Source organism: Furipterus horrens, unplaced genomic scaffold (genome assembly GCF_987537825.1).
Source record: "Furipterus horrens unplaced genomic scaffold, mFurHor1.1.pri manual_scaffold_4, whole genome shotgun sequence".
Classification (NCBI taxonomy): Eukaryota; Metazoa; Chordata; class Mammalia; order Chiroptera; family Furipteridae; genus Furipterus; species Furipterus horrens.
The window spans coordinates 31,718,182-31,733,506 of record NW_028327174.1 but is presented as its reverse complement, the minus strand read 5'-3'; the positions used below and the strand labels follow the sequence as shown (position 1 = coordinate 31,733,506).

The 15,325-nt window shown below is 36.1% G+C and overlaps 1 protein-coding gene across 1 annotated transcript in view; it reads right to left on the bottom strand.

Annotated features, from left to right (window-relative positions):
• The window catches only part of PDE3A (phosphodiesterase 3A), a 298,190-nt gene extending 283,067 nt beyond the window's left edge, over positions 1 to 15,123 (bottom strand). Inside the window, exon 1 of the mRNA XM_090272895.1 lies at positions 14,161 to 15,123. Coding sequence (XP_090129021.1) covers positions 14,161 to 15,123 — 963 coding nt within the window. The remainder of the gene's footprint in view (positions 1 to 14,160) is intronic.
• Between the last annotated feature and the right edge of the window lie 202 nt (positions 15,124 to 15,325).

Sequence of the window (15,325 nt, the reverse complement as noted above, 5' to 3'; positions counted from 1 at the left end):
CTTTGCTCACTCAACTCAGAGCACCTGAGAGCTCCTACTCAACACAAGTCTAATTACTGTACCTAAAACCCTTTGAAAATGTTCCATTTTGTTGGAGCAACAGTCCTGCAAGGACTCCCTGGGCCTGCTGATCTGCGGGGCCACTCCCCTCACCTCTCCGACATCTCCTGTATCACAGTGAAGACCAAAGCCCTTTGGATGAGCAAGCTGGGGAAGAAAGATGACTATACCCCAGGCAGAATTTCTAAATTGAAACCAATAGTGGTAGAGCAGGAACAATACAAGACTCCTGCTCCTGCTGAAGTCCAACCAAAATAACCCCTCAGACCAGACTGACAGACCATTCAGAAAGTGGGAAAATCTGAAGGAAAAGTGATCTCAGTGTTGAGGCCTACGGTAGAGCCCTGTGGAAGCCGGTAAAGAAGGTCTAGAAGAACCCACTTGCGTGATGAAATAAGCAATCACTACCTTCTACTGAGGACCACTGCTTTCCACAGATTCTCAGCAGGAAGTCCCTCCCAGTAGACAATGATGGCATCATGGGCAAATAATGAAAAAGGGAAGGGTATGACTGGAATTGTAGCATTGAAAACACTGAAACTAAAAATTCTGAGAAAAACATTTTTTTAAAAAACAAAACATGCATTTATAATGGCAGATAGAGCACAGATCATGTTTCTGATGGGGTTATATGACACCTGACAGCACAACAGACTCTCAACAGCATCATCAGCCATTTTTCACAAACATGTCCAAAGACCACATCAATTTTTCTAAATATCTCCCTTCATCCTTCTTCATTCACACATTCTTTTAAAGGACTTGTCAACATTTGTCAGATTTGACTCTTACCACTGTTAGCCTGTCTGGCCTTCTAGGCTCATTTGTCAGTGTCTTTGATTGTAACATAAGCAACTCTCCAATATTGTGATTAACTTCCAGAAGACATGAATCTCTTGTAAGACTTTCAAGTATGTATTTTTATCAAATGCAAAAAATCTTGGCATCGTTTTATATCATACTTTCTGATATTTGGCTTACAACCTTCAATGATAAGGCCCTAATATTAATAGGTAGCAATAAATACTATTCTTAATGTTTGACAAGAACTGATGTCCATTATTTCCATTAATTTAATCTTCATACATTTAAGAAGTTATATTATTCTTATGTTATAGGTAGGATTATTAACATTCAGACAGTTGAAGAAACTTGTATATATTACAAATCCTTGGCCTGTCTCAGTCCAGTGCCTTATATTCTTTCTACTTAATGTTTATATAGCAATTTGTTTTTAATTAAGCTTTATAACAGCCATATGAGATAATGACACAAATTGTTATTCCTATTTTACAGAAAAATTGATATCCAGAGTGGTCAAAGAACTTCTCTGAGGTATCCTCAATGGGGAAATCAAAGTAAAAATGTCATGAATGGTATAGGTTCATAAACTATAATCTCTCTCCATATGAATGTACGCATATGAGTATATAAACAAATACTTTCCCTTTGATACTTATCCAACTACTTTTTAGCTATTAATTAGATTGCTGTCCAGTTTTAGTAGACATAAGTTTATAGCTTGTGCTTCTCCACTAATGCACCCTTAAAACTTTTGATTTCTGGGCCCTACTCTACACATAACTAAATCAGAATATCTGATCACGAGACCTAAGAATTTACATTTTAATAGGCTTTTGGATGATTTTTATTCCCACTAACATTTGAGAACTATAGCATGCAGTTCAATTTAGAAAGTGTCAGATGATGTGTCATTGTAAGTGGGCGAGGTCAGGCCAGCTCCTCACAAATTCTGAAAGCATTTGAAGAAGTCTATTAGTCTACTAATCAGAGGCATTTATTGTTAGAATTCATAAACAATAGTTTGATGAACATCACATTATAATTACATAAGATCATTTATAACCAGGGAAAAAGAAGATAAGAATCTAGGCAAATTGAAATACCCAGAAGGAAACAAATAGTCATTGTGAAAGAGTCCTAGATCTTAAATGAGACACATTTCCTTGCGGATATCATTACTCAGTCTGGTCACAGAAGTGGTAAAAGCTTACAAAAAAGTGCTGTAAAGGTATATTTATAAGTCAATGTGATAAACAGGCTAAAAAACTGAGAATAAAAGTTAATGTCTTGGAAAGTAAGGAATGTCAGGAATGTTCATGAAGAGCAGTATGACCTCTAAAAAATAATGTAGGTTTTTTTGGTCTAAGAACAAGTCCTGAGCCAAGCATGGCTAGCCCACCTGGCTCAGTGTCCAGGAGTGACTCTCTCAGGCTCTTCTCTTTCTAAACCATAAGGAGTTCTAGACTTTAAGTGCACCATAAGACCATGAAATAAACATATTTTTAAAACACAGAGAAATTGTTGTTTTGATTTTGATCTAGTCTTCTTTCTGCACAAGTAAAATACTAGCATTAATTTCTTTCACAAATTAATTATGAGCAGTAACCATTTCTGAAGGCCACTTTATTATTTAAATAACTTACTTAATTAGTGGTATCCAACATTACCAACCAAATTCTCACATTTTTCAGTTAGGACTAGTTAATTGCTTGCAGAAGCACCACTAAGAATCTTTTAAAGACTTACTTGTCATTCTCTAAAGGGGTTGAGAAGATTCAATCCAATAATTACTCAAGTAAAAAGGAATAAAGAGAAGCACACAAATGAGGTTACAGCCTTAATAACTGTGCTATAATTTAGGCCCTGTTTATCTAGCAAAAAAAAAATAATAATAATAAAAGTAAAAACTAGTTCAAAATGGTACAGATACACTGTTAGTTCCCTGTCCCAAAAGGAAAATAGAATTTAAAAGGTTTCGCTTCTAAATTTTTTATAAAACTAAGAAATTTAGAAATAGCTTGTTTACAAGAATATATTTTTATTATTTCAAAAATGTATAACTACATTCAGTTTACAATAAATTTTTTCAAATAATCAAACAATATTCAGATTTTTTAAAAATAATATATTCAAAAAATGTCAGACTTTGAAAGGTTTCAGTAATGGCAGCCTTTCTAAAATATCTACCTAATTAAACGATTTAACTTCCAAAGGAAAAAATAAAAACATCTCTGTGAAAGTAAGTTGAAAATAACTTGTTATCTAAGCACTGTACTCCCAGTTAATCTAAAGGCATGACAGCCTGCCCAGTATACTCAAAAGTGATGCCTCTGATATCAGTGAGAGGATATGACAATATCTCTATTAAGTATTAGAACTACAGCAAAAAATATTATTAGTTGACTTAAAGCTTTCTATTTCAACAAGTCAATTTCTATTAAAAACTAGATGGACCAAAAAATCTGACAGGATCAACTAAAACTTGTCATTTTAATAAAACCTTGTAAACTGTTAGTTTAGATTTTTCAGTTCATCCAGACTCTGAAATTATGCTACCAAACCTCTAGATTATTCAGTGCTATTGCAGTAGCACTACAGTTAGGTGACATTTTAAATAAATTAATTTCACAAAGTCATCTCGGGCAGCAACTGGCTCAAAATATATTTGGTAATTGAGCAGAATTATAAGATAAAACACAGATAGCATTTTTCAGGAAGCACAGCTATTTACTGAGAACCTCCATTGAAGAACACTTGCCAACACTTTGCAGAAGGTGATGGGAATAAATAAAGGTGAAGTGTATTCTTTCTCAATTTGTTAGTTAAACTAAAAAAAGAGTTGAATTTTTAGTTTCCTAAAAATATACCTTAATTTAAGAGATCTTTCTAAAGTTTTCACTACAGTGATGTTGGTGGTAACTTTGGTTGGTTATTTACAGATGGGAGAAAGCTAAAAATAAATATCTAGGGCTCGTGCTGAATGTGGGATTTCCTACCAGTAAGGACATAGGCAAATTTATCTGACACATGCAAGGTAATATTTTTAAAGCAATAAAAATATATTAAAATGTAAATTAATAGACTAGTTAATAGACTATTTCTTTTCTTCTCTCTGCAGAAGTTTACTTAAGTCGGTTCAATCATTAGCTCAGTCTCAGAAGATTAGGTAGATAAATATTTCAGATTAAAAGTCATTTCTTTCTTTCCCATCCGTTTATCCTGCCAGCTAGCACCTACAATGAGGAAGGCACTGCGCCAGGATTTTCTAAAGGAAATATTTATGGCCAACACAAGGAGGATAAAAAGTTTGATTCCTTTTATAATGAAAACTGCATGATCTGAATCTCACTTCCTTAGTTCCTGAGCCTAGAAAGCAAATTTTCAAGGTATCCTGGGCAACTAACTCAACAGGTTCACTCTTTTCCAAACTTCCTAAGAGACTGATGCTGAGTTAGGACCTCTAAATATTAACTCCCAAAACAAGGGGATGATTTGTATCACAAAAACAAACACTGCCTCCTGAGGAGCATTTCCTCAGCAGACCTGTTAATTTGATTCTTTAAAATACTTAGTTTCAAAATAAGAACTATTCCCTTTATTTGTGTTCACACTAGTTTTCAAATATCCTAAACCTGCTGACTCCACATGAGTTGCCATAAAATAAAACATACCCCCAAAATAATATTTCTATGACTTCAAATTTCCATTAGGTTTATTTAAGTGGATTATACCTGGAGAGGAACACTTGCCACAGACATAGCATGCATATTCAGTTATTTAAACTTACTTCAGAAGATGGAAAATTTTTATTACAATCCTATTAAATCAAAACCACAACCTTGTTGCATAAAATTACTTCAATATTCCAACAAGGTACAGTAGGGTGTGGGGATAAAAAGACATTCCTTAAATATTTAAATGCACTCTAACCAAGAAGACTCTCTGTTAAAAAATGAAAGAAAATGCATTTTTTTGAAAAAATACACACACACACACACACACACAAACTGTCGATAAAGAAGACTAAACAAAAAAAATTTTTTTAAAGGTATAAGTTCAACCACTAAATTAATTAAGAGCAATTTCAAAATTAGCCAGGGCAAATAACTAGTTACATTCAAACACAAACTCTTTCAAGTAACAGTTACGATTAATATGACATTTTACTCTTCAACTAGTTTCCTCAAGAAGTCTACCTTAAGCCAGCAACTTGATTTTAGCCAAACGTACTTCTTTATATACCATAATTCTATTGCCTTTTGTTTATTTTAGATTATTTCCTAAGTGATATGTGAAAATCTGTGTATCTCACAATTTGTATTCTAGAAGGGAAATATACATATGTCTTGCTTTAAAAAGGGAAATGTAGAGAGCCCTGTCTGGTGTGACTCAGTGGACTGAGTGCCAGCCTGTGGACGCCAGTTCAATTCCCAGTCACACCGCATGCCTGGGTTGCAGGCCAGGTCCCCAGTTGGGGGCATATGAGAGGCAATGAGGAATGTATCTCTTGCACATCAATGTTTCTCTCCCTCTCTTTCTCCCTTCCTTCCATTCTCTCTAAAAATAAATAATTTTTTTTATTATTTTATGTTTTTATTTCTCTTTAAGAGAAATTTATAAATCAAAAGTCACTATAAGCATCACACAGCTATAAACCATTATATACAAAATAAATGCATGCTTTAAAATCACTCTATATAACTATGTATATAAAGGAACATGCCATTATATAAAAAGTAATTTTCTCACTAATTCTCGGTATAACATTGGAACTTGGCCTAGAGTTAATGAATTCAGAGTTTGAGGAGAGGAAAGAAAGGTGATATTGCAGGGGGGAGGGGGGTTGTGGAGGCAGAAGAAGGTATAAGAGGAATAAATGGTAACGGAAAAAATACAATAAAAATAAACTATTAAAACAAAAAAAAAACTTACTGTCTTTTTCATCTGCACCTTTTTCTGAGTTCACCCTGGGGTTTAAAATCACAGAGCTCCAAAAGCTACTTAATCTCAATTCCTAGTTTAGAAATTCTACTCTATCAAAATCTCCAATCCTCTCTATACACAAAATGGAACCATTTTCATTTTATATATCTATGAGAGTGGTGTTTACATAAGCAATAGTGAAAAGTCATCTGCCCTTTATAGACACTGTTATAATTTTCATCCATTAAAGTACTAGAAGGTTCGTCACTTTAGTTTCCTAAGTTACAAAGATAACAGCCTGCACTATAAACATAAGCACTTTCCTTTCTAAAGAGACATCAGATAACCCAATTACAGTCTGATGACCGTGACCGTGACGAATCATGTGTTCACGCTGTATACATTAGCAATCCCTGTTACAAATCAAACTCTGGAAGGCAAATTCAAAATTAACTGAAAAATTTCATACTGTGTTATAAAATCGGGTTGCCATAAAGTTTCCTTATTAAGGACTCTGTTAAACTCCCCCTCCAGTTACAATAATCATATTTTAAAATATGTGCAACAATATGAACTGAAGAAAAGGGGGAAAACAGACTTGCCAAGTATTAGTTAGTGGTACAAAAATGAGCGATCAGCATTACATATAAATTTGAAACACTAGATATTGTTATAATTAAACCTACATAGATTTTCCATTGGAACTGAAGAGGTGACTACTATTCAAGTATTTCATCTCTTTAAAAATGTATAGCTGTACTGTCCAGTAAAGCAGCCATTGGCCACACGTATCTATTGAGTACTATAAATGTGGCTACACCAAATTGAAGTGTGCTGTGTGAAACACACAATGGATACTGACATTTAGGCTTAGTGCAAAACACAGGACGCAACATATCTTGATTTTTTTATATTGGTTTTATGTTGACATGATATAATGGATTACGTTAAACATTCTTATCATGGACTTCACCTGTTTCTTTTTACTTGTGTATGGGACTACTAGAAAATATATAATTAAATATATGGCTTGTGTTATATTTCTATTGGAGAGAGCTTACCTGTAACGTTTATAGGACTGTTTTCTTCAAAGCCACTGGGTGACACTGTTTCTCCACTAAATTGATGCAACCAAAGCAATTTCCTGGCAGAGGAAAAAATCTCACGTACACAGGCATGCACACTTGTGCACGCACATGCATACACATACACACAAACACACACATCAACAGATGTAATACAGTCCTTGTGACTACTCATATTCTCAGGACGAAAGGACATAACTACACTTAAGTAATTTTATTACTATCTTAGCAGGACTGACTATACTTAAGATCTTAATAATCATTAAACTACCCAATAACAAATAAAAGCTCTAATAAAATCAAACAGGCAGAAGTTCTTTTAGTTTGTGACTTTTCCCAAATAGCTTTCTGCCTTCTACATGGTAATTTTCTTTATAACATCTTCTAACATTATGTCCTATTTACTTACACTTTAATGGATTCTTAAGTAAAGTGCAAAATAATTTAGGTGAACAAAAACAACCAGCTGTTTGTGCTAACAAAGAAATGCTTAACTGATTTGCAAATTAATTTTGGCTTGAATTTTGAACCTTTTTAAATCCATTTATTGAGAAACTAAAATGAAAACAAAATTCAGTATTTAAGCAACCTTTGCATACTCTTCTTTGATGAGATAGGTAAAGACTCCATAAAGTTAGACTTTGCAATGCAACTGATATTCCTTCATGGGATGCAAAGTCCTGAATAATACATCTCCGAGGCTTCCTGGTACATCTGATGACCAGAAAGTTCGTTGTAAGGGCTCAAGAATTTTGTGTTATCTTACATCCAATGGGTTTTACTCAGTCTTCTAATTCTGAATGGGAATTTAGGGTTGGCTTCATGTGTAAAATCACAAATGATGCCTGGGCTTAAAATGACCAGCCTGACTCCTTTTCTACTCCATTTCCCAACATATTCAAGTCCAGGAGAGAATTGGGATAAAAGCCAACATTTCCCTCAGGCTGTCTATGTATGTAGATATACATTAAGCTAACTCTCCTTCAGCTTCCTTCTCTCTAAAAATCAGACTGATTCTAGTCTCTCAAATGCAGCCTGCACAGAATTAAGCAGTTTCATATTTCATTGCAACAAGTTACTTACAGCCATAAACCATCTCAAGATATGAAAATGAACAACCATTGTATATACTGAAGCATGACATGTCCTAAATCCTATATTTTACCTTTATTTTGAAAATGCTAGAAATATATACTAAATTAATTTCCATTTAAAAGAAAAGATTCTCCCTGTCTTCAAAATGTAAAGCTGCTCAAAATCTAAAACACTTATGTTCAAGGATTATGTGTTGAGGACCTTCTGAAAATCTATGACACTACAGACTTTATCTCCAGAAAAATGAACAGATGAAATTTTGCATAAAAGTTCAGAGAAGAGATGAATAGTTCTGGATCTAGATTTAAAACCTGCTATAAGCTATTATATGCATTCTTTCAACATTTATCTAAGAGGTCATTTAGATATTTTACTGGGATTTCTCTTTTCTTATGTTGGCATCTCATTTCCATAACTAGGCTCTGAGCTTTGGAAAGACAGGTGCCATGCCATATCTGTGTATAATTCATATGATTTTGAGCCCAAGGCCTAATGCACAGATTAAAAGTGCTGATAAGATATTTGAAAGGTTCACTGACCAAAGACATTTATGGATTACATCAGCTAAGGGTAGCATCTTCTTTTAAAACAATAGTATACGTGTATGGTGAACACATACGACCAACTAATATTTATGACAATTATAATCCAACAGATCTTTCTTTGAACTACAACTTAAGCACATCTTTAAGATGTTTTATTTCCACCAGAGATCCAACTTGTGTATTTTATGTTGACAACCATGCAAACATGCATTATCAATTCTAAGTTAAGAAAATTCCCTAGGGTAGCCTAGAGGGGGTGAGGGTACCTCCTTTAAAAAAAAAAAAAAAGTAAAACTACATATAGATAATTACTAAAAGCATGTACATTTCTATGTAAAGAAAATAATGTTCATTTGAATATTAACAGAGCATATTTTTAGGTATAAGGATATGGAGATGCCTGAACCTTCTGAGGTTCATTATAAATTATCTGATAAAGCTTTATGGAAAACATAAATGTAGAAAAATATAAATTAAGTTTTGAATCTCATATATTTGCGAGTTTTTTGAGAAGACACAATTCTAACTACCATGCACAGAAGATAAGAGGAAGGAGGAAGACTTCATGGGATAGGAGACACATAGCCAACTAAGTAAACAATTCACCATAAATGCGCAGGGTTACGCTGACTTTCGCCAAGTTAAAGAAATTTGCCCTCTGCAAAAGAACTGCTTTAGTGCGTCAAAATCTCTTCAGATGCCACCTGATATAGTAGGTGCATTGATTACCTTCATCCATGAAATTATGTCTCACAACAATAAGGTTTCTGCTACCATAAACCCAAGATAAACTCATTTTTTGATAGATTGAACAACACAACTTTTCAAGGAAGACTACATAGACTCTACTGGGCTGCTACTGGCACAAACCATATTAAAACAGTAATCTTAAAATATAATGTAAAGGCATATTTCTAATTTTGAGGCTCATAAACATCTTACTTCAATATAATAAATAAGAACTTATTTAACATGGAAGTGAAATTAAATGTGATACAGCCTTTACTCAACCGGAGTCCTGAGAGATTTTTCTCAGAGCTATATTCCTAATATAATACAACAAATTCACACAAATGTCACTACAGATAGAATGAATGTTTTTTTTATGCCAGTGTCACTCACCCTTGCCTGCCTGCACCCCCTCCCCCAGGCTTTTCAAAATGTATTTCATACACAGAGTCACTGTGCTGGTTGTTTATTTAATTAACATGACAGCCCAGCATACACAGCATTTCTTTCAGTTCTACAGTTTTAACTTTTTACACTTTAGACTCAATACAGAAAGAGTAAAATTACTGTTTGACTGCTTCTAACCTCTGTAAATTTATAGAGATTCACTAACTATTTCTGTCAGTTAAAACAGATTTTCAGTATGCTTTAAATATCTGTATTCACAAAGTAAAATCACAATTTTGTCCTCAAACATACAAAAAAATTCTTTTCCTTCACCTTTCCCAAGGGATAAGAAAATCTTGTTTTTCCTTTTTAATATTTACAGAAGTTGACATTAATTAATTTTAATTCTGTCAGCAGGTCATAAATAATCAATATTGTTCTTTGTATCAGCTGAGTTATACTACTGAAATGTGACAGACCTAGAATTTAATTAAAAACCCATAATTGTTTCTGAAATTTATTCAATTTGAGATACATGTTATGTTATACTAAAATGCATTTAGGATTTTAAACAGCAATATATTCTATATTTTCAAAAAAATACTTCTGCATTTCATAACTGTACTATAAACACAAGTAAGTTATACTTTTTACCAAAGACATATCAAGGCTTACCATATGTCTACCATCAAGAACCATACCTACTTATCCTATTTTTGTTTTACTGTTTCTGTTGTTTGCTTTTTTGCTTAAAAATATCTTTCTTACATCAGTGATGAAAAACTTGATTCTACCTTTGATAACCAACCACCAGACTCCATTACATTTCTACAAAATTCATTTTTTTTTGCTAAAGATGTTTAATTGAGAGGTTTAGGGAAATACTCGTGGAAAATAATTCTGATTTTTAATTACATACTATAAAACATATAGTTGCACACTTGTGACTGATACTGTATCCATCACAACAAAATTTGTAATTAACTGGTACAAATGTACTAATGAAGAGACGCATGTGCCTTGTGTTTATTTTAGGTGAAACCATAGGCAAAACTCTTAAATTCTTTTTACCATGTAACTAAACAAAATGGCAGTGGCTTAGAATCTTTCAAAAATTAATGTGTAAGGTTGTCACAGTAAATAGAGAGGAATGACTAGTCAATTGTGTTCTTTGCTGTATAAAGAGAATAGAGACACCCCTTTAAATACAATTTCCAAATGGTAAAATTGCATAATTAAAATTTTATGTTGAAAAAATATCCTATTTATTAACCATATAATATCTAATAATACAAGAAATTCTATGTACCTCTATATTCCAGTGTTTGGAGGATACAGTGGTGACTTGAGAGAGACATGCCTACTCTTGGATGTGAACATCTATTTAGAAAAGATACATACACCTCAAGGGAAACATCTGCCTTCTTAACCCTGCCAAACAAACAAGTACAGTTGAACACACTGATGTACAAAACCATCCTCAGTCTTGAGGATTCTGGGATGATAGGACTGAACGAGAAGCCACGCAAATGTTACAGACTTTGTATATTCTTTACTGAGGGTAAAGATAGCTTGATTTGCATTCAGACACACCCAGTGTTGGATTAACTCAGTGACTGAAGACTAGATCCATGCCTCCTTTCTTTGCTTGAAGTCATCATTATCATCAATGCTATAAAACTCAATTCCATGTGTAACATTCGATCTATATACAATTATTGTTCAGGAAGGAAAAAAGGAAGGACAAGAGGGAGGAAGGGAGGGAAGTAAATACACCTGTCGGTTTATCTTAAGACAATTTTATCACCTACTCTCCTTGACCTTCTAGAATTGAGTCATTGAAGAGAGAAGAGGTAGTTCATAAGCAAGTGGCCACTATCATTCATGTGGAAAAAATAAGGCTGAAATTCTCTCACCTGTAAACCTCAGGATGAGGAATTCCAAATAAATTTTCAAGGGGCCTCCGCCAGACTCTCTGTGCTTTGTGTTTACACTGCTATTGAAAATTCACTTGTTGCCTGAGAATTGTCTTGAGTTGGGAGTAGACATTCTTTCTGGTAGCATTCAGGGGAGTGTTATACACGTGTTTGGTAATTATTTTGATTCCTGATAAAGTATGCAGATGACAGTCGTACACTTTGCACCCTTAACCAGAAGTTTGTTTCCTTATGATAAAACAGATAAGCCATTTACTATATTGTTCCTGAACTTTTCAGTTATGCTAACGTATGTGATATCACCCTATCTCATAAAATACTGTTCCATGTTAGCTGTGATCTGCCCTTAACAATTGTGCTCAGCAACAACTTTAATGCTTCATTTATAAAAACCAGTCTTCAGTAATATGTAACACCCTCACCCATGCCCTCATTAAAACATCAAGGATCTAAATTTCTGCTAAATGTAACCTTGTTTTTCCATCAAACCATAAGAGATAAAGTCTCTCACTTTAGAATATTCTTCATAAGTACAACTTTAAAAACATAGTACCCAAAGAAAATGAGCAAAACAGATTATAAATATGCATTTTCAACATTAATCAGCAAAGTATTTAAAAATTCAATGCTCAGTTATTAAAAAAGTTTTCAGATTATTCAAATTTTCCATTGATCAATTTAAACCAGAGATAACCAATAAAAATCTGTGAGTTAATTAACACTGCAGGTTAATTCATCTAAACACCATCTTATCTTAAATCCACCCTTAACTCAACTTCTAAAAGTTAATGTGGAATTTCAAAAATTTAATTTTAGAGGCTAAATTATATTAGTTTGGAGGCAAGTTACAATATTTATGATTAAATCACAGATCCGCCTTAGAAATTATGGTTCGATTTTGCAAAGATCACATCACATTTCCCTATAAGATAAAGAAAAGTGTGTTCGAAACCTATTTAAGCTAGTCATATTTTCATTTAAAAGACATTGTCTTCTGTAACAAGAAAAAATGAGTTTTCCCCCTAACTGGTTTAAATTAAATGATCTTAAATGTAACTTACTTTATTCCGGAGATTTCAAAATTCTACCAAAACTAAGTATCAGTCAGTGCCGTTTTTAACTTGACTCTTAAAGCTTCACTTTGAAAACTCCACTCTCATGCTTAAACCCACAAAATATTTGCTTTATCTAAACGAACAGCTAAATAAGTACATTTGTTCTAAAATAAACACAGAGGCTATGATGGTGGCATCCATTCTGCTAAATAATGTCAAACAATCACATTCTGTGTAATCAACTCCACTTCAGAAACAAACTAGCCACCCACACCATATGTGACTGCTGTTTCTTAGAAATATCTCAATGACTATCCACAGAATAACCTAAAAAGAAAAAGTTTACTATAGCTTAGGATAGCCTCTCCCTCTTTAAAGTTGTCCTAACAGTACCATAAACAGGCACAAACTGAAGTGGGAAAAGTGTAAATTTCCACTTGTACATAACAAGCTTCCACCACCCACACCTCAAGTGTCAAATCTGCTTGGAATAGAAAGGTGAACACTTAAGTACACCTTTTCAGATGCAATTTAGATGTAAAATTGAATTTGCTTTTTTAAAAAATGTCCATTGTAGCAACTATATTCCATGGTTTTAAAAAGCTTAATGATAAGGAGAGTCATCTCCCAAATTCACTGAACTTTATCTAGGACAACCTCACTCAGAATTCTAGATTCCTCCTCCTCTTTCTTTCTAAAAAATTCATATCACCAGCAATCTTAGAAATGCCATCCTGAATTAGTGTTTCCTATATAACCTTTATAAATCTTTTTGAATTTCTAAATATCTACTTAAGTATGTAGGTACTAAAGGTTTTTTTTTTAGTTGACACCAACAGTACAGTTCATTATTTTGATAAATTCTGAAGTTCAGACATATTTACTGTTCCCCAAATTGAAGTTTATAATTATGATACAAAACGCATTACCAAGTAGTAACATATGTCCTCAAATTACATTTAAAAACACAGTGGGCATCACCAGATGCAGTCTCTTCAAGTAAAACTTACTGCAAAACCAGAAAGTGTGTGAATCAATACATCACCTTCAAACACTCCCTGATTTACTTGAGAACTTTTTGCTGATTTCCATAAATGTTTACCTGTCACTTTAGAAATCAAAATTTTATTAAAATAGGAAGAAATCTAGTAAGATCCACGTGTTTAAAAAATCACCCACAGCTGAAATACTAAACTTAATTCGAAAACTCCTGCTAAAGTAGGAAAGTATGAGTGTACTTAAAAGTGTAGGGAAACCATACACCAGGTGTAGCAGATCTAAAAAGCTGCCCCAGCTGTGGAGGACCCTGCATGCAAATACCATCTAGTTTTATTTCTTAGTCGTGTTCCCGTTGTTCAGGTTATACAATACTGCCTGAGAGAGGGAAAAACACTCCCTACTTTTGTGCTGCCTTAAGTTAAACCACTTTTCTAGGCTCTCTTTCCTTTAGTTTCCAGCGCTCGGATTCCCTCCACTTCGCGCGTTCCCAAATGTTTCTGGTTTTTCCGAGAGGCGAGAGAGGGGACCCGCCAATGCTTACCTGTTCCCTCGGTATGCAAGGCAGGGAGGTCCTCCGATGGGACTTGCTGCTGCAGCCCGACATCTCGGCGGACACCACAGAGCTGGACCGCCTCCTCCTCTTTAACACCGGGATGTCCTCTTTGGTCCCAGCAATGAGCTGGGACCCAAAATGCTCCCTCGTGGCCGCCTTCGCGGACTGCGGCAAGATTTGCTCCACGTACCTGGCCAGGAGGATCCCCAGCACGCCGGCCAAGTACGCTAGGTAAGGTCTCCAGGCGACGTTGAACCTTTCTAAGGAAATGAGGGACAAGGTCCTGACCGCGCTAGTCAAGGCGATCATGAGGACGCCCAGCCTCAGCCTCAGCACCAGCCATGTCGCGGCGGCCAAGCAGCTGAGCACCACCCCGGCGGCCGGGAGCGAGAGTAAGTGATCTTCCCCGACGCCCAGCCCTATCTGGACGAGCGCTTCCCCCACGCAGCAGGCAGCCAGCAGCGCGACGGCCAGAGGCAGGCGCACCCCTGCACGCAGGAGATACAAGCCCATCCAGAAGAAGGCACACAGGAGACTGAAGAGCAGCGCCGTGGGCTGCAGCCAGGGGCTGAGCGGCGCACCGCCCCCGGGAGCACCTCCCCGAGGCCCTGGGAAGACGCCCCCTTCTGCTCCCGGGGGCGCTTCCTCCTCCTCCTCCGCCGCCGCCGCCTCCTTACTCTGCTCCAGGTCGCAGCCGCTCTCGCCGCGAACCAGCCTCACCAGCAGCGCCAGCAGAAAGGACAGGGAGCCCGCGCACAGCGCCGAGGAAAGTTTTCGAGAGCGCCGGAGCGGTTGCAGCACCAGGTCTCCCCAGCAGCCGCGGCAGTTGGAGTCCCGCGGCGAAGAGGGGCCAGCGCGACCCTGGCAGCCCCGGCCCGCGGCGGGGGTTTGACTCGTCCCACCGTGGCCGGGTTTGTCATTGATTCGGGCGACCTCTCCGGGCAATGCCATAGTGTGCCCTCTTCACTGACTCCCCAGACCCCCACCCCCCAACGCCCCGACCCCAAAACACAAACACACCTTCTCTCTCCCCAGGCCCTCCCTCGGAATCCCTCCTAACCTCCTCAGGCTCACAAACCACTGAAAGTTTCAGCTTTCGAATAACTCCTGGACGACACCAGATGCTCCAACGAGACGCTTTCAAGTTAACAGC